Below are 26,826 nucleotides of genomic sequence, written 5' to 3' on the forward strand. Positions count from 1 at the left end.
CGCAAATTAAGCCAGGGAATTGTAACTCAGGAGTAGAAACATGATTCAATTCATGGAAAGAATGTGTGCATGGTGAGGGTGCATGTATAGGATAAGAGGGGGGGTTGAATTTGCATATCATAAATCCACCGAAATACATCTTTTAAAACTAGCATGGGATCAGCCTTGGCCAAACCCTTAACAACTTTGTTCCTTAGCTAGAGACCAGATGAAATAACAGGTGATAATGAACACTGAGAAAAACCATATCAAAGATTGTTTATCAAAACTTTTTGAGCAAAGGAGAGAGGCACATAAATGTGTCATTGAAAGACTGGATGGATGCTCGGTTCTCAATCCTAGAGGACCAGATGCCCAGATGCATTTAATCCAATCACATGACAGGAATTGATGCCAAATCGATTCATCACAAGACCCATAGAGAACACAAGTAGATTCAACGGACATCCATTTCGAGATAATAGCTTTAACAGAAACTCCTGCATGTAAGACCCGCCAAAAAAACATTTTAAATCTTGGGTGAATCTTAATTTTCCAAAAAAAACACCACCATTTGGTAATCATGGGGCTGGGTGGATTCAACGGACATCCATTTCGAGATAGTAGCTTTAAGTTCTATTTGACCATATGCTACTTGGGGAATAAATGTTATTGGTCAAGTTATCCTCAAATCTTCTAATGGTCAGGACTCATGAGTACCTTCTATTGGCCATAAACTATTTTACTAAGTTGGTGAAACCTCAGTCTTATACCAAACCTACAACGGTAAAAATGGCCAAGTTCATCATAGTAAACATCATATGAAGATATCGAGTACTGCAAGAGCTAATCTTGGATCAAGGATTACACTTCAAAAAAGGGGAGAGGCAATGTGTGATCAATTAAACATTAAAAAGCATAGGTCCTCACTTTATAGACCGCAAACCAATGGAAGCAGTTGAGGTGGTTAATAAAAATATGGGAGAATGTTCTCTGTGTCGTAGCGCAAGCTGCGCCTAGGCACATGGGATGGGCGCAATAACCATCATGCCCCCTTAGTGGAAGGACCATGTGCCTAGGCACAGCCTACGCTGCGGCACAGAGAATAGCACCCTTAAAAAATGTTAAGAGGATTTCAAAAAAATAACTTAAAAGAATAATGATAGGACTAATAAAATATCTTATGGATTATGGATATTTACTGGGACAACGTGGTACTCACTAGTATATTGCATGGAGGCAGTACTTTCAGTTGAGCTGAAAAATCTCCTTAGAAATATTTATGGACAATGAACTCCCAAAAACCAAGTGGATGAGAAATCAATATGAGAAATTGAATCCAATCCAGAAAAAGATACTGCGTGCAATAGATAATACGAAAAAATACCAACAATTGATAACAAGAACTTCTTTGCGAGCAAGCCCTCCTCTTTTTGGTTGTAGCCCTTGATGACACGGCTGGCCTTATAACATTTTATGCTGCCACACGATTTGTATTCGATCTTATATATCCACTTGCAACCAATGGCATCATTGTTAGGAGGAAGAGTAATAAAGGTTGACGGGTTCTAAAATATAAAAGTTGGAGGCTAGAAAAACATGGTGAGATGAAAAAAAATAATTTATAATAAGATAAATAATGAGAAAGAGGGTGGGAAGTACTTTCAAATGGTTTAGTTGTTGGTGATAGTCCTAAAGATCGACGACATAAAATACACAACCAATTAACCTGCAACGATAATCTTTAATATATGTTGGAGGATGAGAAGTCTGAGATGATTAGCAAGAGCGTAAGGGGTTGGGATATGGTGTGGTGGTGGGGTAGGATTTTGAGAGCAGGGAGTGTTCACGTAAGTGAACATACGTGAATGATTCACAACCGGTCAGATGGAATTGATCCAAATTGCTCTGATAATTGAATGTTTAGATTGATTAGATTGTTCATCATAGGCAAATATGTTTTAAAATAAATATTGGGTCGATTTTGATGTAGTGTGGTGGTGTTATGGGTGAGTCTTGGTTGGGTTGGGGGTCAGTTTTGTGGGGACTGGAACTGGGTGAGTCTACTTTTAATATGCATTTGGCTGATAGAGACTCGCCCAGTTCAGTCCCCACAATAATTCGTTTAGTATGAATTGAATTCTTATATGCTTTACAAATGGTTATTACGGCATAAAGCCTATGAAAAGAAAATTAGGGTGTTAAAAATTAACCTATTGTGGATTGATGTCTTGAATTCTGTGGCGTTTTGGGCTGTGGACCACATCCGAAAGGCTGTTAAAAAATAGTAGGGCTTGAAGCTTGGAGGATTTGGCCCAATCTATTGCATCCCTTTCTTGTTGGACCATGCCGATCTAGGAGCGTGGCCCATGTGGGGCAGCCCCTTGAGATAATTTTTAAGGTTTACATTAGAGTAATTTTTGAAAAATTGTATCTCTTTAAATTGGTAGCGATGGGGGCATTAGGGTTAGGTGGGAACCGTTTTTAAAACAAAGAGACGAGAGGAAGAGAGCTTGTAATCCTATACTTCATTGCTATTAAAATCACACTTATCTATTCGTAGATGTTGGTACTTTGCCGAGCTATGTATTAATATATAATCGTGTGTTCTAATTGTTTGATTATTCTTTCTTGTGTTTTCTACATTGTGAATATGTTTCAATGTTCTACACAACTCATTTATGTGCATATAAGAATGTTTTTCTGCCTACACTTACGTGTCTATGTAATCGATGCATCCCTAAGACTATTTGCCAAATTTATTTTTTTATCCTATATTTCATTTTCTATCTAATCTCATTGTATACTAATAAACTGATTGCAAGGGGATCTTGGTCAGACTTACAACTCATATACAACGCTAACACATTATGGACAAATTTTACCTAAAAAAACACACGTACAATACGTATAGATGATGTATGTAGGTGACTGCCACGCTTAATTGGAAGCTCTATTAGTAAAATCGTGTTTTTTTTTATCGTTTTAAGCACGTTTTGCCGTATGTTTGTGTTTGAAAAAAAGGGCAAACGGCAAGCATTCCTATTTTAAACGCGTTTAAAACACGTTACCATTTTTTTGTTGAACAATGACTTACTTAACTAACCAAATCTCTCTCTCCCGAATTGATCGGTCCGATTCTTTCACCGACGTAAAGATGACTCGAAGGGCTATATTTTTCATGTCAACTCAAGGTTAATGAACGGACACCGAAATTAGAAGCATGTATCCTCAATTTATATGAGAATAATGCCGTTTTCTGAATTATAAACGTTTAAAACCTGCATCATCCGTTTTCCCTTTTTTTATTGTTCTCTGATTTTTATACCGTTTTATTTAACCGCCTGTTTGTAAATTTTTACCGTTTAAAACCCGTACCATAAGACTCCATTTTTTTGCTGTTCTCATTTTTGCTAACTATAATTGGGAGAATGGTTTTTATAGAGGAGTGTGCGTACTACGCTCATACACAGAAGAGGGATGCGAAATGACCACCCCACCCTCGTAAAATATGAAAACCTTTGCTCAGGCAGGGGCCACGCTCCCCCAGACCTCCACTGAGAACCCTGGAAAATAATCATCTCCAATTCCCTAAAACTGTGCAGTGTGTAGTTTGGGGTGGAGATATCGACACATGGCAGTTCGGACATCCAATGGTGTCAAGCTCAAGAAAAGAAAAAGAAGTCAATGAGCTCAGACCATTGGATGTCCAAGCTGCCACGTGTCGATGTATATCTCCACCCCGAATTGTCGCATTGCACAATTTTAGGAAATTGGAGAGGATTAAAATCTAGAACTCTTCTCCGTTATATACTCAAGTCCCTAGGTACCATCTCACGTAGGGGTGTCAATTGGTCGGGCTCGATTGGGTTCGGTGGGGCCTAGCCAAGCCTCAGGGTGCTTAAAGCTTGCACCATGATCGCCCGTTTAAGTCTTCGGGTTGGGCCTGGTCGGGCTAGGTCGGGTTTCGGGCTATAATCGGACTAGTGGAATCGGTCTTTAACTGGGCTGTGGGCATGTTTAACTCTAACCGGGCCTTAACTAGGCCTTAACAGATTAAGAGTAAAAGAATATAGGGTAAATTATCGATCACCCCCTAGTTTTCAATCGAAACTCAGATCACCCCCTAGTTTTTAAAAAAACTCAAATCACCCCCCGGTTTAGACCCAAAATGACAAATTAGTTCCTAACTTTAGTTTTATGCTATTAAGTGATGATGTCAACCAGTTAAATAAATTTAAATTCCTAAACTACCCTTGACTAGTGTTGATTTATTATTTTACCCTTTAACTAAAATACCCCAAATTCATCCTCTTCCTCACAACTGCAACTCAATCTCAGGCAAAGTTCACTGGAGAGAAGAAAAGGCAGATGTTTCATTCCAAGTGACAAGAAAAACCTCGGCAAGAAGCTTTGTCCCCTTGATTCCCATCTCTTTTAAAACCAAATTAAGCCCACTCTATCTCTATGTGTACCTCTTTCTCATTCAAAAACTTTCTGTAACTTATCTCTGCATGGGTACTTTTAGCTCCTTGCTCTTCTTCATCACTGTTTACGTGACATACCTCTCCCATTCGTCTTTAGAGATTGTTCTACCTCTGAGTCACTCTCTCTCAAAAACCCACTTTAAGTTTGACCATACCCACCAGCTCCTCAAATCCTCCTCTGTTCGTTCAACCACCAGGTTTCACAACCACCGTCATCATCATGGACACCTCCACCGCCGCCAAATCTCTCTCCCTCTCTCTTTCAGTAGAAACTACACTCTCTCCTTCTCTCTTGTCTCCGACCCAGTTCAAACCATCTCCCTTTACATGGACACCGGCGGCGACCTAGTCTGGTTCCCTTGCTCCCCTTTTAAATGCATTCTCTGCGAAGGCAAATACGACACCTCCGTCACCACCACTCCTCCTGACGTTTCTTCCTCTGCTTTCGTCACCTGCAACTCCCCTGTCTGCTCCACTGTCCACTCATCCCTCCCCTCCTCTGACCTCTGCGCCATCTCTCACTGTCCTTTGGAAACCATTGAAATCTCTGATTGCTCTTCTTTCGCTTGCCCACCTTTCTACTATGCTCTTATTGTACTTTATGTGTGATCTCTCTGTTTGATTGAACTCATTTGCAGGTTTTCTCCAGTCTGAAAGCGAAACGAGAAGAGCCCCTTTGGGACTCTTATCTGCGGAGGAGTTCTACGAACGAAACTCCGTCTCTCCTCTCAGCCAACGCTAGAGGCATGAAGCTCTTCACCCAATCCTGGATCCCTCTCCCAACCAACGACATCTTGGGTATAGTCGTTGTCGTCCACGGTTATACCAGCGAGACAAGCTGGTTCGTACAGCTCAACTCCATCCTCCTGGAAGAAGGAAAGAAACGAGATCAAAAAAAAAAAGAAAAAGAGATTTGGCTGTACAGGTTTTTCTGTCAAGCTGGTTCATTAAATCTTCATCATTCCCACGAAATGCGCCGATGGCGGATGCGATGGCGGTGCTCCGAGCGGAGTTGCATGAAAAGAGTGGGGTATTTTAGGTTGAAGATGAAGGAAGGGTAGTCTTGTAAATTTATTCTAATGTTTTAGTACAAGGGTAAAATAGTCCTTTCACACCAATAACTAACAGCAGACTAACACCGTTAATAAAGAGAGATTGATTTGAGTTTTTTCAAAAACCAAGGGGTGATTTGCGTTTCGATTGAAAACCAGGGGGTGATCGATAATTTATCCAAGAATACATTAATTATTCAGTGTAGAGACCAGCTCCTTGGTCCTTTTTTATTAGATATCCTATTGAATATCACTCACGACTGTTGTGGGTTCATGAATAATTTATAAATATTCAGTTCACAAGGTTTCAAACCCAGCAAATAAGGTTGGGCCAGGCTCAATCGAACGTTCGACGGGCTAAGGCCCCACACTGAGACCGCCCGATTACTAAACGATCAGGGCTGGCCCTGGCCTGGAATTAACACCCCACTTGTATGACGTCTTAGAAAGAGAGAAAAAAAATCTCACGCATGACATAACGTTAGTTTTTTTTTTGGGAAAATTTCATGGACACTCCTGTAAGTATATCAAATATCATGGATACCCTAAGCATTGTCAAAATATCACAGGCACCCCTTGTTTTATGACTTTATTTCGACTTAATCCACTCTGTTAGGTCTGTTCAGTTAAGATCATTGTTAACTCTTTTTAAATGACAAAATTACCTTTACCACTGGGTGAACTTCCTATAATACCCTTATGTCTAAATGTTAAACTGAAACACATTTTGCCTCCTGCCGCCGCCACCATCACCCCCACCACCACCACCACCATCCACTCTTACTCTCCCATCCCTTGCAATCCCGGCCCCACCCTGCGCTGCAATCCGGCTGCTGCAACCATCCCCTTAGGCCCCAAACCTTATTCCCAGTCCCTCTTCTTCCTCCCAACTCACCGCCACTGGAATCTACCATGGGGTATCGAGGAAGGAGATATGTTACAAAAAAAAAATAAAAATTCTACGTTCCTGAGCTCGAGAGAGATTTTTGTTTGCCTATGTTGCAGAGGCAGAGCATCAATGTCAACGGCCACACATATGGCATTCTCCATGCTCGTGTGTTGGCTGGATCTGGTGGAGGACCAAGGATGATTTGCTACAAGAAAGAGCAATCAACTATTTGAGTTCTAGTGGTGACGACGATGACGGCTGACGTTGATGAGCATCTCGACAGCAATTTCCCTTCCATATGTGTTCGTATATCTCTTCCCAGTTCCATTGATTACTTGATTTGTTGTTTGGTTCTTTCTTTATTTCTTCCTTTTATTTACTTATTTGTTTTGGGTTTCTTTTCTGATCCATTGGTTGTATTAATTAGGGATTTGAAGTTCAAGGAGAACTCAAATGCTCGACCTGATGTTGGACGAAAGAAACCAAAAAAAAAAAAAAGAAAAAAGAAAGAAAAAAACGGCCTCTGTCTTCACCACCTAGGTCCAGGCTCGTCTCTAATGGAAATGACACTTTTTTTTTTTTGTATTTTAATTCCTCATTCTTTCTTCTTTTATTGATAAATCAGATCAGAGCCTGCTCTGCGTGTTAAGGTTTTGGTCGTTTTGATTATGAGAATCTATGATTCAAAAGCTTTCCTACGTTCACTCTGATGGTTTTACTTTTTTGCACATCATAGACTCCCCAAATCTCAAATACTAATGATTTTCAGAACTCAAGTGTGAACTTGAGGGATAATCTAATGATTTGGGCTAGAGGTTATTAGGGTAGATCATGGGCGATCAGTCTTCTTGCTGCTTTATTTGCTGCATCTGTCCATTTTAGAACCTTTTTTCTAGAAGTGATCCATTTGTGCTCCTTTCATTTTTGGCTATCGGCCAAATGCCAGAGGCTGCTTCTTATTTCATTCAACAATCCAGATAAATTTAGATTTATAAACTTTGCGGATCTCAGTCAGATCTTGGTGCTTTGTCTTCTAAGAATTTACTCTAATTTACAGCAAGTCCAGATCAATGTGAGATCCTGTCGATTAACTCTTTTTCCATTAGTATTATAACTATTCATCCAAAAAAAAAAAAAACTCTTTTTCCATTCTATTGTCCTAAATACTTAGATTAGCATAATCTGGTTTCAACTTTCAAGGTCTCATTGATTTCTACCGTTCTGTTCTACACCCTTTGTTGTAGAGCCTTTTCTGGACTTCCTCAAAGCTCAAGGCCCTTACGGTTTATTATATCTTAACCAACTTCGATAGATGTAGGTGAGATTGATAGAAACTATGGAATGTGAATTGCAATTCACTGTGTGGCTTGTGAATTGCAAATGTATTCAGGTCCCCTCTTCATCTTTGATTGCAGAAACACTTCTTTTTCTGGAGCAGATCTAAAGGGGAGAGGGAGATTCTGAACAGAGGAGGGGAGGGGTGCCGGAGACGGAGGAGAGGGAGAGGGAGATCGAGTGGAGTGAAATTACAACAAGAAAAAAAAAGTTTAAATTAAAATGAAAAGTATATGGAGGGCAAAAGTGGAAAAAGAAATTTGGTTACAATAGAGTGTTGTATCTACCTTGGGGTTAAAATGGACATTTTAACTTTAGGTGTTAACTGTGCTTAAGGGAAAAGTTGACATTGTGATAATGTTTGGGGTATCTGTGATATTTGATACACTGATAAGGGTGTCTGTGAAATTTTCCTTTTTCTTTTTTTGGGATAAATCATGACATGACGTTACTCACTCTCGCGAAAAGTGTTCAGCGTGTGTTACCAAAAAGAGGAGTGTTCAGTGTGCTGAGTTCACGCCATCAACTCCACATGTCTTGAAGATCGATTTTAGGGTTCTTGAGATCGATTCTGATCCGATCTGAATCGGAATCGGTATGAACCGATTACTGGTTTTAAAACCCTGGTGGCAAGACAATTGCCACCTTTCGTCATCTTCCCCAACTGCGTGTGCAGGAATCTTCTCTGCGGGTATTTTATTAAAAAAGGAAATTAATTAAAAGAAAATTTCCCTTTCTTCCGAGAGTTAACCAATTCTCATGAATCCGTGAGTCCACTCTTATTAGAATGTCACATTGTCGTCATCGTCCCCAAATGATTCAAAGGCTCATTTTAAGCAGGAAAGGAATCGGGTTATCGCATCTCCCGAACTTCGCCATTGGTGCAGCTCGATTCCTTTGCAGGTAACCAGACAACACGGACTTGTTTGATTTCCTCCTCACTTTCCATTATCCGTGAACCTTTTTTTTTTTTTTTTTAAAACTTTCCTGTAGTTACTTAATTCATGGTGGATTCAGTTATTCCTGATCTTCTTTACTTTCCAGTAGTGTTTTTTTTTTTTGGGGGGGGGGGTATTATTTGTATGTTATTATAAGCTTATATTTATCTTTTATGCTTTTCAACTTCGTAAAGAAATAAAGTATTTGAAATAAAAATTATACTGAGAAATAAATCTGACATAAAAGTGTGATTAGCGGAGTTTAAGTACTTGTGTGTGTGTGTGTGTGTGAGGGGTTCTTTGCGTCCTGCAAAGATGATGTAGCATTGTTCATAGAGTTGGCCAGTTGGCCTTACCCCAGTTGATGGTCATGGGCTCATGGCTGAAAGCATTCATTCACTATCGAGTGGTCTTTGAAATTTTGATTATGCTGTAAAGTTTCTTGACCAACTGGCTCATGTCTGAAAGCATTCATGCCGTTTGTGTGTATGAGTGTATGTGGAGGCTGAAGACATGCATTTACACCTGTGGGATCCTAAAATTTTGATGATATGAAGCTTCTTAGGAGCTTTAGCTGTAAATTTGTTTGGCATAGGCAGATACTTATGCTGAACTGACATTCTTTTTTCTGAGCAATCACCAAACCAAGTATGGTCAAGTTCACTGAATTACTTGGATATGTAACAAGATTTAATACAATACGTGCCTCAAACATTGACTAGCCATTCTGGTGGCCATGAGCATCTAATGTTGGACCTTATTTTTATGTTACACTGCTTTTATTCAATTGGTCCATGTTGTTCAGCTAATTTACTGACAGTGTCCGGAGCTGATGGAAGCAAAGGCATTGTTTTCCTGATACTAACAATAAATTCAAACTAAGATGTTGAGTAGTCTTGATTAGTTGAAGTTGTTGATGCTTCAGCATAATTGATCTTATGAACTTCATGTTACATTTGGTTAAGTCTTGACATGATGAAATGGAATTTTTATTTGCTGGTTAATTTGTTGATCGGTATTCGTTTATTTAATGTTGTGTTGCTATTGGGGAATGTTGGAAATCTGTATTGAATTTTTGACTGTTGTATAGATTCTTTTGAATGGAAGTTGTTGCATGTGTTTGAATATTTTTTTATGGATCTTATTTTGGAAGACCTCTTTGACTTACTGATCAGTCTATGGGAGAAAACAAGAAGAGGAAAATTAACAGAATAAATAGTATTAGGTGTCATTCATCATTTTTAAGAGTACTATACATTGGGGGGGGGGGGGGGGATCCGTAAATTGTAATGCATAATTATTAGCATCACATTGATTTGCATAGTTGTTATAGTGAAGTATAAATATGCTTCTAACATGCCAATGAATGCAGAAAAAAGAAGGTACCTACTAATGCCAGTAAAATATCAAAAAGACTTGGGAACAAGAACACTAACCGGTCGCGTGGTTAGCGCGGTTCCTATGCCTAGACACAAACCAATGCCTTTGTATGCGAAAAGACTGTTCAGCCGCCAGTGAAATCGAAAATCGCATCCAAACCAATGCCTTTATGTGCATTTTCATTGGCTACCGCACTGGTGCAGGGGCTACATGACCTGTTAGCGTTCTCTTGCCCAAAAGATTTATTAGTATTAATTGTTCCAGGCTATGACATGGTTGGTCACACTTTAGATGCCTCAGTGGGACTCATTATTCCCTCGATCAAGTTGTGGTTAAGCTATTCTTTTTCCTGTTTAAAAAAATGGTGTTTCCTGTCAATGTTAGCATGGTTCGCTATTAAATTCAGGTTATTCAGCCGAAGTCATATCTGCTTTTCTTCAATAAGAAGGGCTATTCTGGTCAATGAAAGGCTACCTGTAGATTATGATCATGATCTTTTGTTATAAAAAAGTGATAACATTTAGCAGAACAGATCCCATCATGTACTAAGCTCTGCCCCCCCCCCCCCCCACCTCCCAATAGTGTCTTCTGTTACTTTTCTCCAGATCACACTTGATTGTGGAATGGCAAAATAGTCATTCAAATATTTTTTTCTTTTATTTTTGGGTCTGTATGATGCATTCTCAACATAACTCTTTTTAAGTGCGTGGGCCATTGCAGTGCAGATTTTTCAAGGGAGATACAGGAAATGGCTGAAAATGGTGTTAATAGTATCACCCGTGTGCTCTTTTGTGGGCCTTATTTTCCTGCTTCTCAGAATTACACACGGGAATATTTGCAAAAGTATCAATTTATACAGGTACTTTATTTTTAGTGCCTCACTTTTCTTTGTGTTTGATCTAATCTGTGTCCATAACTTAGTTATGTGGTTATCCTGATAATGATATAAAAGAATTTTAATTTTTACATGATCTACATCCTTTCCTCGTTGCTATTGCACAACCCAATACTTCCGTTGTCAAAGAGTTAACACTCGATTACTTGTTTTCTTTTGTCACTTTTATTATGTGTGATCTGTGAACCAGTCCTTCATCGAATTCTTTAGACCATATATTATATTCTTCAATTTTCTAAACAGAAAGATGAGGAAGTCATTTTATGTGGATAATTTTTTATATGAACATGTATATGAAGCTGATGTATTTTTTGTCAATAGAAGAACTGTTGTTTTGGTATTGGTGCCCGAAGTTTGGTAGATTATTCATATATTTATTGGTCAGAGCTGTGTCTTGATGGGGTGAAACCTCATGGTTCATTCTTTTTCAATTCCTCTACTTGTGTGCATGTGGAGTGCCCCATCCCCTGTTAATTGTAATTTAATTAATTTGTTTGCTATTCGAAAAGGAAAAAAAGTATATCAATAGATGTAAAACTGATTGCCAAAGTCCAGGATACAAGTCACATATTCAAGCAAAAAGATCTTAAATCCTGAAGCCTACAAAATTCATGGCTAATATATTTAGCCATTTTTGGTTCCCTCTTAGCGACATTGTATACCCAAATACATTATTCTTTCAGTTTTTTCTTGATGTGGCCATTATGTGTTTAGTTTTTGTGATTTTCCTTGTTTTACATGCTCATATTTTAATTTTTTTTATTTCCATTATTTTTTACCTTTTATACACATTTTATGACATTCTTTAGTTTTTCTTATTAGTATTTTATTTCCGTCATATTCTATTCACTTTTATAAATTCATTGGAGAGAACCTCATATTCTATTCATAAATCCCAGGTTATTTGGAGTTCCTTCAGTCGTCATGGTCCATAAACCTTTGCTTTCAAGGTCTTCTAAGACCTTCCTAAGTGTGTTGCTTGGTTTAGTTCGGTTTGAGTCTTCTTCTGGTTGTCCTACTCCTAGAATGGTGGTTTCTCTTGTGAATCTCTCCAACTTTGAGTTGCCCCTTGGCTGCCACTATTTTGTTTGATGAATTCTCTTTATGTCCAATCTATGTTGTTCTCTTCATTTTCTGCTTTATTGGACTGCTCTGCACATAAAGGAAGAGTTGCAATTGGCTATATAGAGACATCACTGTGCGAATCCATTTTGTAGTTTATTATTTGTTCAGTATTGGACATCACTTCCTCAAATCTTTTGGTGTCTTGTATCATTCTTTTCTGCGTTATTCTCTTTTTGAATGGCCATCTTCTCCTTTGAGTGCACTTTCAGTTATTATTTGTGATTTTAGAATTTTCTTTGGATGGAAAGCTTTTGTTGGTTGTATTATCTACTGAACAATTTTGTCTTCAAGTTTTGCAGGTTGATGATGTCCCCCTCGGGGATGTGCCAGATGTTATTTCCAACTACCATATTTGTGTATTGAAAAACCGGCGGTTAGATTCGGAAGTTATTTCTCGGGCAAAGCAGATGAAGCTTATAATGCAGTTTGGTGTTGGATTGGAAGGTCATTTTAGTAATTAACCTTTTTTTTGTTATATAAGTAATTAACTAATTCGATGAGTTTGTGGGCTTTCACAAGTTCTGTTTGTGTCTTTATGCCTTGTTTGCTTAACAATTTATGTCCAATGTCATAGATTTATACCTGGTGGTGCCATATTCTGTTACAGGTGTTGATGTTGATGCTGCTACAAGGTTTGGAATAAAGGTCGCCAGAATTCCGGGCAATGTAACTGGGAATGCAGCATCATGTGCTGAGCTGGCAATATATTTGATGTTGGGCCTTCTCCGTAAGCAAGTAGGTTACTTCACTAAAACCATTAATGCTGAAAATTAAAACTCATGGGTGCTTAATTTGCTACAACCTATGGGTTGCTAAATGATTTGGCGAATTTACATGGCCAAATTTGGGAATTACTCTTTTATTCCTCAAAAGGATGTTACATTGCCAACCATTTAGATCTGACTGAATTATGACTGACGAATTGTGATGTAAACGTAGATCTGTGTCATCATATCGATTTTTTTTCCTAATTCAGAATTGGTGAGGTGTATTGTAATTATTTTTATTCTTCAGGCCTATGGTTTGGTTGGAGTAGGAAGAATTGTTCTAGTTTTTGGTCAAATGATCTGTTCGCTACGGTTTGATCTAAAAGCTCGCACTGTTTGGGAAGGGCAGCTTAAATGTATACGTCAACACTCCCCCGCACGTGCAGGCCAAGATCCTATGGCCCTTGCACGTGGAACTCATGTGGCATTTCCTTCACGCAGCACCAAGGAAGAAGAAATGCCAGGAAAACTCTTATAATGCACTTCCCAGGAGTCGAACACTTGACCTCCCTGCTCTAATACCCATGTTCGCTACCGTTTCCCCTCAAAGCTCAAACTTTTAGGGAATGGCAGCGTAAATGTATACATCAACAAGTTCTATGTCTATTTCTGCATTTTTGATAAAAGCTAGAAAATAATTGTAAAATCTTAATGGGAAAAGGTTTTGTACAACGCCAGCTCAAAAGTGAAATGGCACACCCCCTCACATATCACTGTTTATGTGATGGGGGATATGTCATAAATGCCCCTCCCCCTTTTCTCAGATTCTAGAGAGGGTTCCCTTATTCGCCTGAAACTACACTCGCATAGTGTAGGGAACCCTCTCTCAATCTTAATATAGGGGTGAGCCATATGGTTAAGATGGATCCCCAAACTTGACATGTGAAATCTTGGTGGTATAATACCATCCAACAGTCAGTTTGACATGGCTCAAAATGATGTACTGTGAACGGAATGGTTCTTTCATGGGGTGATGTAGAATACATTTTCACTAATAGGAGGGGTGTATTAAAACAAGAACCATAACCATAAAAAATGGCCTTTGGCAGAGATCTGGTGGAACCCCTTGAGGTCAAAGTATTGGTTCTGAAGAACTTATGTAGTTATTGATATTTCTAGTGCATTATCAGTCATTCAGTCATGTTCATGGTTCAGCTGCTTTTATATGACACTATCATTTTTGAAAAATATCTAGTTCATCACTGTGTTTGTGTCAACTTTTTCTGAATCATTTTCCCTATATCATGTGTTACTGTTGCAGAAGGAGATGGAAATTGCTGTAAAGCAGAAGAGATTGGGAGAACCTGTCGGTGAAACCCTACTGGGGAAAACAGTTAGTTCCCTCTTTTATGGCTTGCTTTTTGCATTTTTTTTTATTTTATAGAATCGATGTATTTATCTTTCACTGCTCAATAGTTTTTGCCCCTTCTATGCTTTTGTATTCATTTCCACAGATGGTCCAACAAGAGGAGGAGTTTCCAAGCTTTAGAGATTTATGATCGAAGCAATATCCCCAATTCTTGGCATGGAGGTTGGGGATGATTTTCTTTCCATCTCATCTTTAGTATGCAGACTATGCACTCATACTCATGGAGCCATCAGTGGAACAGGCTGAAGTTCTATGGTCCTTTTAAGAGGCTTTGGATCTAATGTAGAAATCGACCTCAAACTAGGGAAACCAGCAGGAGATCGATTGCAGCCAGGATCAACACGATAAGGAATAAATTAAATAACTAAAAATCTCTTTCTTTTTATTGTTGTTTTCTATTACACATGAATGGCGAACATAAAGGATAAGAAGAAAGGAGAAGAAGATAAAGCAGAGAAGATAGAAGAGAAGGGGGTAGGGGGATGGCTCTCTCAGCCTGGGTCTCTCACCCACAACTATTCCAGCTGTTGAAACATGGAATTTCTCCCATAACTGATGGCAACAAGGCCTGAAAATTATTTTTTCCAAACCTGATCATTCCTTACAATAGGGGGCCTATTAATAGCTTAGCAAGCTTACAAAATAGAAGGTAGAAAATAGAAACTTCCTAAAACCAAAATAGAAGGTAGTAAAATACCAACTAATGAAAAATAGAAACTAGATGAAAATAGAAACTACTAAGGCTCTATAGATCCAGCCTTCTAAACATGCAAGGAACAAAAATTAGGAACTAGTAAATATAGTAACTACTAAAAAGAAAGAACAAATTAAGAAACTACTAGATACCTAGACTTAATAACTAAGAAACTATTACAAAAATAGAAAATAAGTTAGTAGCAGCTTCTAATAGAATATTCCACCAACATCCAGCAGATAATCTTCACACCAGCTGTCCATATAAGCCCTCAAATCACTGTTCACATGAACAGTAAATGGGTACTGTTCATGTGAACAGTAATTTTTTTAATAAAAAGATTCTGTCTTGGTCTCTTTTCTTCTTCTTCATGCTTCTCTCTGGGCTGGGGCTGCCTTAGGTGATGCTCCATTGAACCAACAAAAACTTGCCACATCATGAGACCAGGCTGCTTCTCACAGCAGTCGAATCCACAACCTTGCTGGGCTGGTTTTGGGGCTTGTTCCTGCGGGTACATATGGATTTGTGATCTTCATCAGGATCCCTCAAGGTTTTGAAAGTAAAGTTAAAAAAGAGTGCTGATTGGAGTCACGGGTGTGGAGGAGGTAAGACCTCATGAGTGTGCCAAGATTTTGGGTTGTTTTTGAGGTAATATAACCTCCATTTCTCTGGACTTCCCTGTTGGATCGAAGTAGGCACACATCTAGTATTGGGAATGCTGTTGCAGAAAGAGTGGATTGTAGACTTTTAGTGTGGAAAAAGGCCTTTTCCTTCCTTAAGGGAGTAGGTTATCTGAGTTTGCTCACTGCTTCACCTATTTATATACGCTGCTCAATGTGGAAAGGAGGTTATAGAAATTACAATACCATTTTTATGGCAAGGACGAAGATAAGAAGTGTCATTCGATGAAATGGAAATGGGGCTGGGGGTGGGGTGTGAGTTGAGAATTTCAAGAGTGAAGGTGATAAACTAATATCTATGAGGAAAATGGCTTGGTGACCTGGTTCTGGAGATTCTACTCTATGAGGAAATATTTAACTGAAAAGAAGTATGGATCTTCCAATTACAGCTGGGACCCTAGAAGGGATGAATTCATCCTACAGGCAGAAATTGTGAATAATCTTTATGATTTGTCAGGGTATCCTAGAGGTTGGTAATAGGGGGTCAATATGGTTTTGGGATGATGTATTGTTGAATAAAGGTAATGCAATCCGGGATTCAAAACCCTGATTTGGATCGCTTATGGGCCCACACAATCAATAGAAAACCAAGTATTAAAGGGGAATGACAATTTTGTAAATGACCAGAATTTTAAAGGGTTACTAAGGTAGATAAGGAGGGAAGGGATAGGATAGGAATTAGCAATTAAAGAATAATGGTAGTTTGGAATTAAAATAAATATAGGATAGGGGTAGGATTAAGAACAGTGGGGAAGGGCATTTCGGCAAAGAAGAAAAATGGTGCATATAAAATAACATCACTAATATCTTCTTCAACTTTCAAACAAGCACTACGTTGGACCCAAAGAGGCTTCGGTTGATTGAACTCTTTTAAACAAGCTCGATTTGAACTAAATTTCAGGAGAGGATTCCTTATCGACTGACTTCGTTAAACCAACCCAACAAGCACCCAAATCTACCACTCGAAACCTGGTAATAAATCTCTGAAGTAAGGGCTGGCAGTAAGAACAGGTTCAGGTGTGGTCGTGGGTCTGATTCTCAAGATAGGAGAAACTCTTGGGTCTATGATTCTTTGGGGATTAAATTGCCCTAGGGTGAAGAACAAATACACAAGGGTTGAGAAGGAAAGAAGAAGAAATAAAAGATATCAATCCCACGATTTGAGGGACTGATAGGTCGTTCTAAAACATGGTATCATGTCTAGGAGGAAGTACTGCATCAGTAATGGAAAGAAGCTGGAAGGAAGAACAATTGGGAGAGAATAACCAAACCTGGGAAGGAAAGAGTCACCAGACGACACAGGTTTCCCACTCTCACAGCAACCACCTTCATTCAAATAAATTTCGTTCATTCAACTATGGAAAATCAATGGATACATCCCAGCATATAAAGAAGTAAAAAAAAAAAACTCCTATTTCCTGCATAATCTACCTCTATAATAAAATAGAAGTTTATATAATTATCCCCAATATAGATATCAATCTCTATCCAGTACCAACCATCGTTGGTCCAAAAACCCGGGTTGGGCTGGTTCTTCCTTGGTCTGGATTTCCAGATCCGATGGTGTTGGTCCAACCATGATAGCACTACTGCATCAAAAGGTCAGCTACTTGATACCCTTTGGCTATATCATTGGCAACAGACAAGGTGACAATTATTTGCAATTGGTATGAGGCTAGAGATGGAACTGTAACTTTGTTCTGATATTTCTTGACCTTTGCTGGAAAGGAAGTTTGATGGATGCATTAATATGCTTAATGGGTTACAAGAGGTCCAGATAGGTTGGGATGAAAGAGAAAGAGAATATGTTATGTGTTACCACAAAGAAAAAGTCGCTGAGAATTCATCATTGAGAAACTTTTGGATTGGGCCTATTTCCAAGAGTAGAAACTTTTGCTTGGTTCTACTTCTCAACATGCCTCTTCTTATTGACCACTTTAACATTAGGGACCTAGCCTTGCAAACAGAAATGTTATGTGTTACCACAAAGAAAAATCTACTTGATGCTGGCAGGATGATAAAACATATCGGCCTGGAATTCTACCCAAATTGAATAAATAATACTTAGGTCCTGAAAAAATCCAATCGTAAACAATACTGTTCTCCAGAGTAGAATTCGATTGTATCCGTCTGGGAATGCCTAGGCATGAATATTGTTTATTCTATCTTTTTCTAAAATTATTCTTGTTGATCCTTTTGCAAAAAAAAAAAAGAATCCTAAATATAGGAACTAGCATGTTCAGGATAAAAGTTCAGACATGATCTGTAATCGATGGAGAGGGTGAAGAGAAAGAGGAGAGAAGATATGATCAGGTATCCACCTGATCTGTAAGGCTGGAATCCACCAGATCAAACTACTGAATCCACAGATGTAACACTCTTGAATCTCACAACAGTAAGCCTGAAATCCGCAAACCAGCAAAAGCATAAAGCCTCCATTCCATAGTTGTCAAGGCGTCCAGGCATCCAGGCGCCTTGGGCGCCTTGCATCCAGGCCCCCTCGAATGCCTTGGATCGCCTAAACAGTGACAACTATGTTCCATTCAATTATCAAAAACTTGTGTAGGCTGTTAGACCTTTACATTTGAAACAATATCAGAATCTATTAACCAGAGAAAGAGAGAGAGAGAGAAGAAGAAGAAGAAGAACAGACTGCAGAGAAGACTAACAATTGATAGCTAGGCTTCCCCCTTTATTTCTATTTAGAACTTTGCTGATCACAAGACTAAGAAAACAACAAGACATCTACTCAAACTAGGAATACAAGGGAATAACATAAGTAACTAGATAACATTCTAGGAACCGTAGGATTCAGCTAAAGTCTACAATAGAGGACTCCCCCTATCATGGAACACACCTAACCTATCCCCCGGTTTAATAACATTCTTATGGAGACTTGTGCTGAACAGACTTAAGACTCTGAAAAGGAAATTGACTCAAATAAGGACTGGACCTATTGGGACCTAATCCATCCTGACTAATAACTATTAAATAAATAAAATAAACTCAAAACAGGACCTGTCATGAACAGTAAGTACTGGCTGTCATGTCACAGCTAAGATTGTCATATTGCCAAATTGGCTGTGATGGGCTATGATGTCACAGTCAGTCTTCAAAAATTCTGCTGGAATGGCCAAAGTTCTGCATAAAATAAAAAATATATATAAAATAATATTAATAATAACTGTAATTTTCCAGGAAAATATTTTACGGTGAAACACATGGAGCCTTAATGAATCAAGACCATTCCTGTACCATTGGATTTTGACTAAGAGGGAATCATAGGCATAGTTCGAGGTCTCGGTCTCAGACATACTTTCTGTCAGGCCAAAAACCGAGTTGTCTCAGTCGAAACCATGTTTTTTTTTTCTTCAAATTTTGGCCCTTGGTTTCGGGGGCCATATGATCTAATTAAGTCATGAAACTTTCAGGACAGCCTATTTTTGGCTCTATAAACATAGTGGAACCCTTAGATTTTTAAAAATCGTACCCAAAATGGTAGTTTGACTTAGGACCCTAGGTTGGTAGTGTACGCTGTATATATACACTGATATGGCCTATTCCACACAATCTTTAATATTAGAACACAAATAATTCAAGTAAAACAACTTAAATAAGCAATAGGAATGTAAAGACATCAAATCATAAACCATTTCATAAATCATACATCTAACATTGTTCTAAGCTTGTTTAGGTAAGAAATTTTTTTTGTTGTTGGGGGGGGGGGGGTCTTCACTAACACACGAAACCAGACGAGACAGCCAAGACTTGGTCGAAATTTCGACTGAATCTCGTCGAGTTATGGTATTTAAGTGACTTGTATCATTTCATCCAAAAAATTAGGTAAAACGAAATTTCGATGAAATGCCGAAATTTCGGTCGAAACAGTGTAGTTTTTCTATTGTAATATTGGTTGCGAGACCTCGTACTATGGTCATAGACTCATAGGTCTGAGTTTCAAGCCCTAAGGACAGTCCAGATAAACATAAACATATCTTGATTAGAACCTGTTCCAATAAAAGACACCAACAACCAATTTAACTCAACATAAAACAGTGATTTGCTTTTGGTAGAAAACACAACAAAGATTTAGTGACCAGGAAATCCCTAACTGGTTGTCAAAACCTGTAGAAACGAAGCAATGTAGAACTGTGTAACAACGCAGCGACAGCACAGCATCAACGGCAGCCATTGTCAAAACCAAGAGAGGAACATCCATAGACTCCCTAACTCAGGCTTCAAGTCAAATTTCTAATATAAAACCTTCTTTTTGTATAAACCTAAATGGACAAATTAAAACTGTTGTTGTGTGTTGATGTACATTGTTGTAGCCCTTAACAGCTCGAGCTTTTGGGATGAGTGGTTGTGATATGGTATCAGGGCCAGGAGGTCGGGTGTTCGATCCCTAGTAAGTGTGGGGGGTTTGTGTTATGTGTTGTTGTGCTCCTTGGTGTCACGTGATGGTGCCATCACATGATGGTGTCCCGTGCAGAACCGTGTGGTCCTCCACATGCGTTGGGTGTTGTTGTGTGTTGGCATACTTTGTTTAGCCCTTGCTGAACAGCTTGAGCTTTTGGGATGAGCAGTTGTAACAAAAACTACTCATCATAAAATATAAAAAAAAGAACTAAATAAAACCTGTTTAGACTTAACTAAAAAATCCTTATCTATTTAGAGACTTAAAAAGTGACTCTAAAAGAATCTAAATAGACCTCCTTGTGTTTATGTATAAGATCACCTGACTGAGTTAATTTATGGTTACCTCATTACAAGATAAAGACCCAAAACTTCTGCCAATCCCCTGAAATACTAATAACTAATGATAAATTTAAAGAAAACTTTCAGCCTATCCCCAGAAACCTTGAACAGGACCCCAAATTGTTCATGCCTCCCCTATCTGGATGCACATAACAATTTTCTTTGTGTATGATCCTGCCTCACCACTACCATCTTTTTTCTAATTTGTGATACATCAGTCTTTGATATTGCTCAGGATGCTGAGTATTGTTGAGGAACACACTTTAGTTATTCTGTTTCTGTGAACAGATTCTATGGATAACCCCCTGCTCCTCCACTTCTTACTACTGAGGGATCTGGAAGGAGAGCAACGAATTAAGATATGTTGAACTGATTAGATTGTTTCTTATGGTCTCATCACTGATATGGAGTTGGTGTAAAGTAAGTTGGGTTTGACCCCACTTTATAGTCATAGAAAGGGAAGATTAATAATAGGGTGTTATGCAACTTTCTCTTGATTAAGGTTTTAAATATATAATTTTTCTATTCAATGTTTAGTGGATGTGAAGTGGCTGAGTTCAATCCAGGCATACTTAGCAAAAGAAAGGATGGAAAAAAGAAAAACAAAAGAAGGGACGGAAATTCCAACTCTTCTGCTACTGACTCAGAAAATGAATAAGTTGGTCCATAACTATATAAGCTTCTAAAACTTATTTGAGCATCCCTTGCAACACTATACATGAGATTTTTTTTTTCAATAACCAATGAAAAGTATATTTTTCTTGTTTCATCAGTTCTCTATCCCGATGTTCCATTTTACTTGTTTTTAGCTGATTAGATTGTACATCCACAATTTTAGTCCCAGATATTGGAACTTTGTTCATTTTCTCTGTAATACCAGGAACATATTATTGTTGGGATGATTAAAATTGTTCCACTGGTCGTGTTGCTTGTTCACTTCATGTATGACAATACACATTGAAGTACTCAAGTCTTCGGACAATATGTGCAAAATTATTATTATTATTATTATGTTCTTTTTTCGGGTTCTTTATTGGACAAAAACTCTTGGCTCCCGCAGGTGTTTATTATGGGGTATGGAAATATTGGGATTGATTTAGCAAAACGCTTGCGACCGTTCGGTGTAAAAATCCTCGCTACGAAACGGAGTTGGGCCTCAGATTTGCCTGTTTCTTGTCAACCAAATGGTATGCTAGAAATACTCATTGAATTACAGCAAGATTATGTTGTGGAAGCCTGCCTTATTCATTATCATATTGATTCTTGTGCTGGCTTTGCAGAAGTCAGAAACCAAAGTGATACTATTAATGATCTTGTTGATAAGAAGGGTGGTCCAGAAGATTTTTTTGATTTTGCCAGTGAAGCTGACATAGTTGTAACTTGCTTGGCTTTGAATAGTGAAACGGTCATTCTCAGATGCTCTTGTCAAATTTTGTTTGGTGTAGTTGTACATTTATACCTTTTTTCCTTCTGACACCAAGCCACATTTGTTGGCTGTTTTGACATTCAGGCTGGCATAGTCAACCATAAATTTCTCTCATCAATGAAACAGGTCTGTTTTTTTGTTCTTCTTTAGAAAGCCTACTCTCTCTCTCTTCTGTCATTTTTCCTTCTATCTTCTTTCTTTTTAGTATATTATTTTTGCCTCTTAAAGGAGGAGCACAAAAAATGCAGTAAACTACTAGTAGACTGTTATAAGTAATAAACGTTTAGATAATGAAGTTTCAGCTAGTAAAATTTTAATAAAACCCAAACAAAACTATATCTGAAAGACTTCTCTTCATGCATCCGTAGTCTTCATCTTCTGCCAAACTCCCTACGTGGGCAATGGGCCACACACCATCTTGACAGTGCCAAATGAGTATATTAGAATTAGAGTTCAAACCTTGGTGCCTTCTTTTATACATTGAGCCCATGCTTTCCAATCTCCATCATATAGGTAGCACTGCCAAACGACGTGTGTTATTCATTTTTACTAGGTTTATTAGTTTCTATGTATTTATGTTCCCATCTGTCACTCATTACATCTTAACCACAAAAATTATTATTAAAGCAAGCAATGGTTGGAACGACACATGTAGACCATGATTTGGTCTGCATGTGATTCTTCCAGAAGCCTTCCAAGCAGCTGCCATCATAGTCTGATGCAGTGGTGCTATCATAGTTGAACTGGCATGACCCGATCTAGAAACCCAGACTGAGACTAACCAGTCCCAAAACTGGCTTTTGGTCCAAAGGGGGTTGGTAGTAGATGGAATTGTAATCTTTTATTTTATTAAGGGTTAGGAAATTCACTTCTTAAGGATCCAATTGATAAGATAATGACTTCCAAAGGGATATCAGATATTTCTACACGTCTATGTTTTTTGGTAAATTTCTACATGTCTATGCTGTATTAGGAATCGTAACATACTACATCTTCAAGTGTGAGCATGGATAAAAAATTGTACTCCTGCCCATTTAAAATTTATGTTCCTATGTTCATGCATATTTACTTCAACGCTCTTCTAACAATTTCTGTTTGCTTCCAAGGGTGCTCTTTTGGTAAATATTGCTCGAGGAGGCATCCTGGACTATCAAGCTGTTGTTTCTCACCTGGAATCAGGTCATTTGGGAGGCTTAGGTATTGATGTTGCTTGGTCCGAGCCATTTGATCCAGATGATCCAATTCTAAAGTTCCAGAATGTTTTGATCACACCTCACATAGGTGGGGTTTCAGAATTTGCTTACAGAGCAATGTCAAAGGTACCTTAAGCAAACATCTCAAAGCTTTGGTTGTGGTTATGACTAATTTAATTTGGTTTAATTTACCATTGTTTGGTCATGATGGAATCATGGACATAGAACTGTTAGAAAAAAGAAATGGTTCAGCACTTCAGCCTTAAGAATTGTAGACTTGTAGTTCTCTTATTAATATATTTTTGTTTTGCTTTCTATTAAAAAACAAAAGACTTTAGACTTATAGTTGATGCCTGAAGATAGAGTTTTGGACTGAACACACTGTCTGCCTTTTCCATTTACATCAGTTTCTTTCTTTTCTATCGAGGACTACCAACTTTCTATCCTCCTAGAGGCTTGAATGATGATTTGACTATTTTCTCTACTTATTAAGTCTCTGCAACTCTTGTTATGGCATAAGACAATGCAGCATGACTGGTGTCTGGTGAAGTTTTTGCAGAAACACAGCATGCACTTGTACTCTGTGGATGCATATCCAAAAATATTGAAGGACTAGCAACTTAATGTGGGTTCTTAAAAACATTAGTTGTAGAAAGTGTAACTAGATTATTAGATATTAATATTAATAGGCATTCAGCTAGCTTCCCTTCTTAACCCAAACGTCCAGGTTTAAGTTTTCATATGATGCACTTGAATCAACATGTCTGATATGAACCGTTGAACTGATGGGCCACCTCTTTCACTAATGATGAGAAGTAATTCTGATTAGGAGTGGCAATTGGGACACGTTTACCCACCTTGTACATCTCTAGTTTGGGAGATAAGGATAAGGACATCATACCCTACAAGAAAATGGGGAGAGTAAGGGTAAACTGCTTCACCTGTCTAGCTAAACAGGGAGGGTAAGGATCTCCCAGTTCACTTGTGTAGGCTCTAAATAGGAATAGTTAGATAATTTCACAGCACAACCAAACCCCCCCCCTCCTGGTGTCCCCCCCCCCCCCCTAAAAAAAAAACAAATCCCATCTGTGGGTTTAAGCCTATAGCCTATTCGGAATCCCCCATTCAGTGGTTAAAAGAATATTTTTTCACAAAAAGTTTCGAGATATTTCATTTTATTACTGTGAGAATCAATCCTACTTCTTCTGGTCCTGGTGTTTCCGCACTTGAAGAAAAAACCTAGGGTGTATCCCTCAAATCATTGTTCTGGTACTGGTAATGGATGTAGCCTTTCCCTCCGGCAAGATGCCTAATATATACAATGCTTTGTGTGGGTTTGGAGTTTTATTAACAATTTGCTTGTGTAGGCAGGAACCTGGTATGTTCTGAATCCCAACATAAGGAATTAAAAAAGAAAAAAGTTTAACAAAGATGTGAATTAGGAAGGTTTGGTCGTCAAAATATGAATCGGAGACTGAATCTTGAGGCTTTACAAGCCGGGCTGAGGGGATTTTTAATGCCCACCCTAGGGCAGATCATTACCTCACCATATAGGGTGAGTGTAAAGAACCCCCCAACCCCATAGAGGGTAAGGCTAAAGCCATTACCCAACCCTACCCTCCTCAATTCTCGTTGCCACTCCTAATCCTATCATTTTCTCTCTCCATGGACTATCCTTCTGGTTATGCCTTTCTGTCAGGGTGAAATATTAGCGCTTTCTGTACTCATCTAACTAGTCTACATGTTGTGATTCCATTGTGACAGGAGGTGTTGATGCAGGACAGCCTATGGATTTAGATTTCTTTGGCTGGACTACAGGGGAGTTGTAGGAAAGTTAAAGACTGGTTAGGGTTTTAACAAATAGAAGAGATTACAACCACTAAACTGTAGGGAGTGTGAATGGTACCTATAAACTGTAGCTTTGAGAAAGAAGAGATGACCTTGCAAGCACAACTCATTTTTTTAATGGTAATCAGAACATAAATTGCCTACATATTCTTAACCACCAAATGTTGTGACAAGGACAAGTTATTTATTGCATACATGGTAAGGATGTTCCAGATCAGAATGTTCTGTAGCTTGTAGATTGATTCTCCATTTTGTAAGCTTCATCTAGAAGATCTCCTGCCTGTAAGCACCTGTGGAGACTAGTTTATTTTCTATAGATATCTTAGGTGAAAGCCATGGTTTGTGGGCACTAGCATCCATGTTTGACATACGACTGGTATGCCATTTGGCTTCCATTTTATGTGAAAGATCAATTCTCTCCCCTTACTTGCCTCTGCATTGATGTCCGCAGGTGGTTGGTGATGTTGCCCTACAACTTCATGCTGGGACTCCATTGACAGGAATAGAGTTTGTGAACTGAAGTTCAAATGGTTCCAGAAGATTTCAATTCGAAGGCCTAGTTATTTATGCAGTTAAAATCTAGCAGAGTATGGAGGCAGGTCTTTTATGAGCCATTTTTCCATCGTTTGTTATGATTTAGTTACTTGGAATTGTATCACTACACTTTCCTACTGAAAAAAATTAGCCGCTACACTATAGATGGTCTTTTGAATCTTGTACCATGGGTATCAAGGATTGAATTTGATGAAATAATTTGCATTGGTTAGGTATTACGAACTATCATCTTTTTGTGTGTGTGGAAACAGCTCCCTCTCTGTGAAAGAAGGGGTAAGACTGCATATATTGTGACACTCCCTAGATCCCGCAGTGGCAGGAGCCTCGTGCACTGGGTATGTCTATTTTTTTATATATATATAGAAAAGGGTGTAAAATATGATAGAGTGGGCAGAAAGTGACAATTCGGCAACGTAATTATAGAGATGGATTCAGCTAATGAATTAGGATGGATGAAAGATCCCACAAGCAAACAGTGGATGTTTCGACATCACGTCATACAAATCAGATTCCCTCATTTCCTAGTTGAATCGTTCATTCCAATGAAACATAACAATGTAGTCAATGAGTGCAGATGACCTAGCTAGCAAAACAAGCTTCCTGTCCTCTGATTTTTTATTTGTTCTGGTATTACTTTGCAAGCTGTGCTCTCTAAAGAAAACTTAAATGTTTTGTTACCTGTTATTCTTTGTGAGTGATTGAAGTCCATTTCCCACTGCTTCTCCTTTTCCCTGTAGGAGATTTAAATTCAAAAAAAAAAAAAAAAAAAACATTTGCAAATCTATCTATTTTGATAAGTTTCAGGCCCAAGTACATTTTCCCATGTCTAGATATAATTATGTAAAGGGATTTTCTTATTGACTTCTCATATGAGAAGTCAAATAATTTGTAACTTTACTTTTTTTATCCTTTTAGGTTAATAAATTTTTTCTAATGAAGGTAAATAATGTCATTTCATATGTGTACTAAAAAAATATGCAAGACCATGGCAACTTTTAATAATGCCTCCTACTACATTTGTGAAGACCTAGAGAGCATCCTAAACAACTGAATCTGCTGTTGCTGTCTAGAGGCAAAGAAGACCACTTTCCACACTTACGGCTGCATCAGTTCCTTATTCACTGCTGCTGGTTCGAAGGTCTTGATCTCAGCACTCTTCCTCCCAATCAGAGTGATACTTGGAGGACAGCTTCAGGCCCCTAAGGAGCCCAATAGACCTCAGTCTTGAACCTGCGTGCTGCTGTTCCTTTCATTGTATCGATCTTGCTGCAATCGATCTCCCGTTGGTTTCCCTGATTCGAGGTTGACTTTTGCATTATGCAGTGTCAGGATTACCTCAATCCAACCCAACTTGTGGATCCAAAATAAAGATGTAATACGTCCTGAGAAATAAACAAAGAAACATACATGATCTTAGCAGCAAAAAGACCCAGCCACCCGCAGGGGGCGAGGGGAG

The 26,826-nt window shown here is 38.5% G+C and overlaps 1 protein-coding gene across 2 annotated transcripts; it reads left to right on the forward strand.

Annotated features, from left to right (window-relative positions):
• The first annotated feature begins 8,526 nt into the window (after nt 1-8,526).
• Nucleotides 8,527-25,607, forward strand: LOC122667764 (hydroxypyruvate reductase). Of its 2 annotated transcripts, none has more exons than XM_043864175.1 (10): nt 8,527-8,645; nt 10,781-10,919; nt 12,380-12,524; nt 12,688-12,815; nt 14,109-14,180; nt 21,409-21,535; nt 21,629-21,753; nt 21,859-21,900; nt 22,881-23,093; nt 25,267-25,607. In XM_043864175.1, exons 1-10 carry the CDS (start codon nt 8,530-8,532, stop codon nt 25,333-25,335), a joined length of 1,176 nt encoding a protein of 391 aa, XP_043720110.1. In that variant the 5' UTR covers nt 8,527-8,529; the 3' UTR covers nt 25,336-25,607. The 2 variants fall into 2 exon arrangements, with proteins under 2 accessions (XP_043720110.1, XP_043720111.1); XM_043864176.1 differs by having other exon boundaries at nt 8,536-8,645; nt 10,786-10,919.
• Nucleotides 25,608-26,826: the final 1,219 nt, after the last annotated feature.

Source organism: Telopea speciosissima, chromosome 7, assembly GCF_018873765.1.
Source record: "Telopea speciosissima isolate NSW1024214 ecotype Mountain lineage chromosome 7, Tspe_v1, whole genome shotgun sequence".
Lineage (NCBI taxonomy): Eukaryota > Viridiplantae > Streptophyta > Magnoliopsida > Proteales > Proteaceae > Telopea > Telopea speciosissima.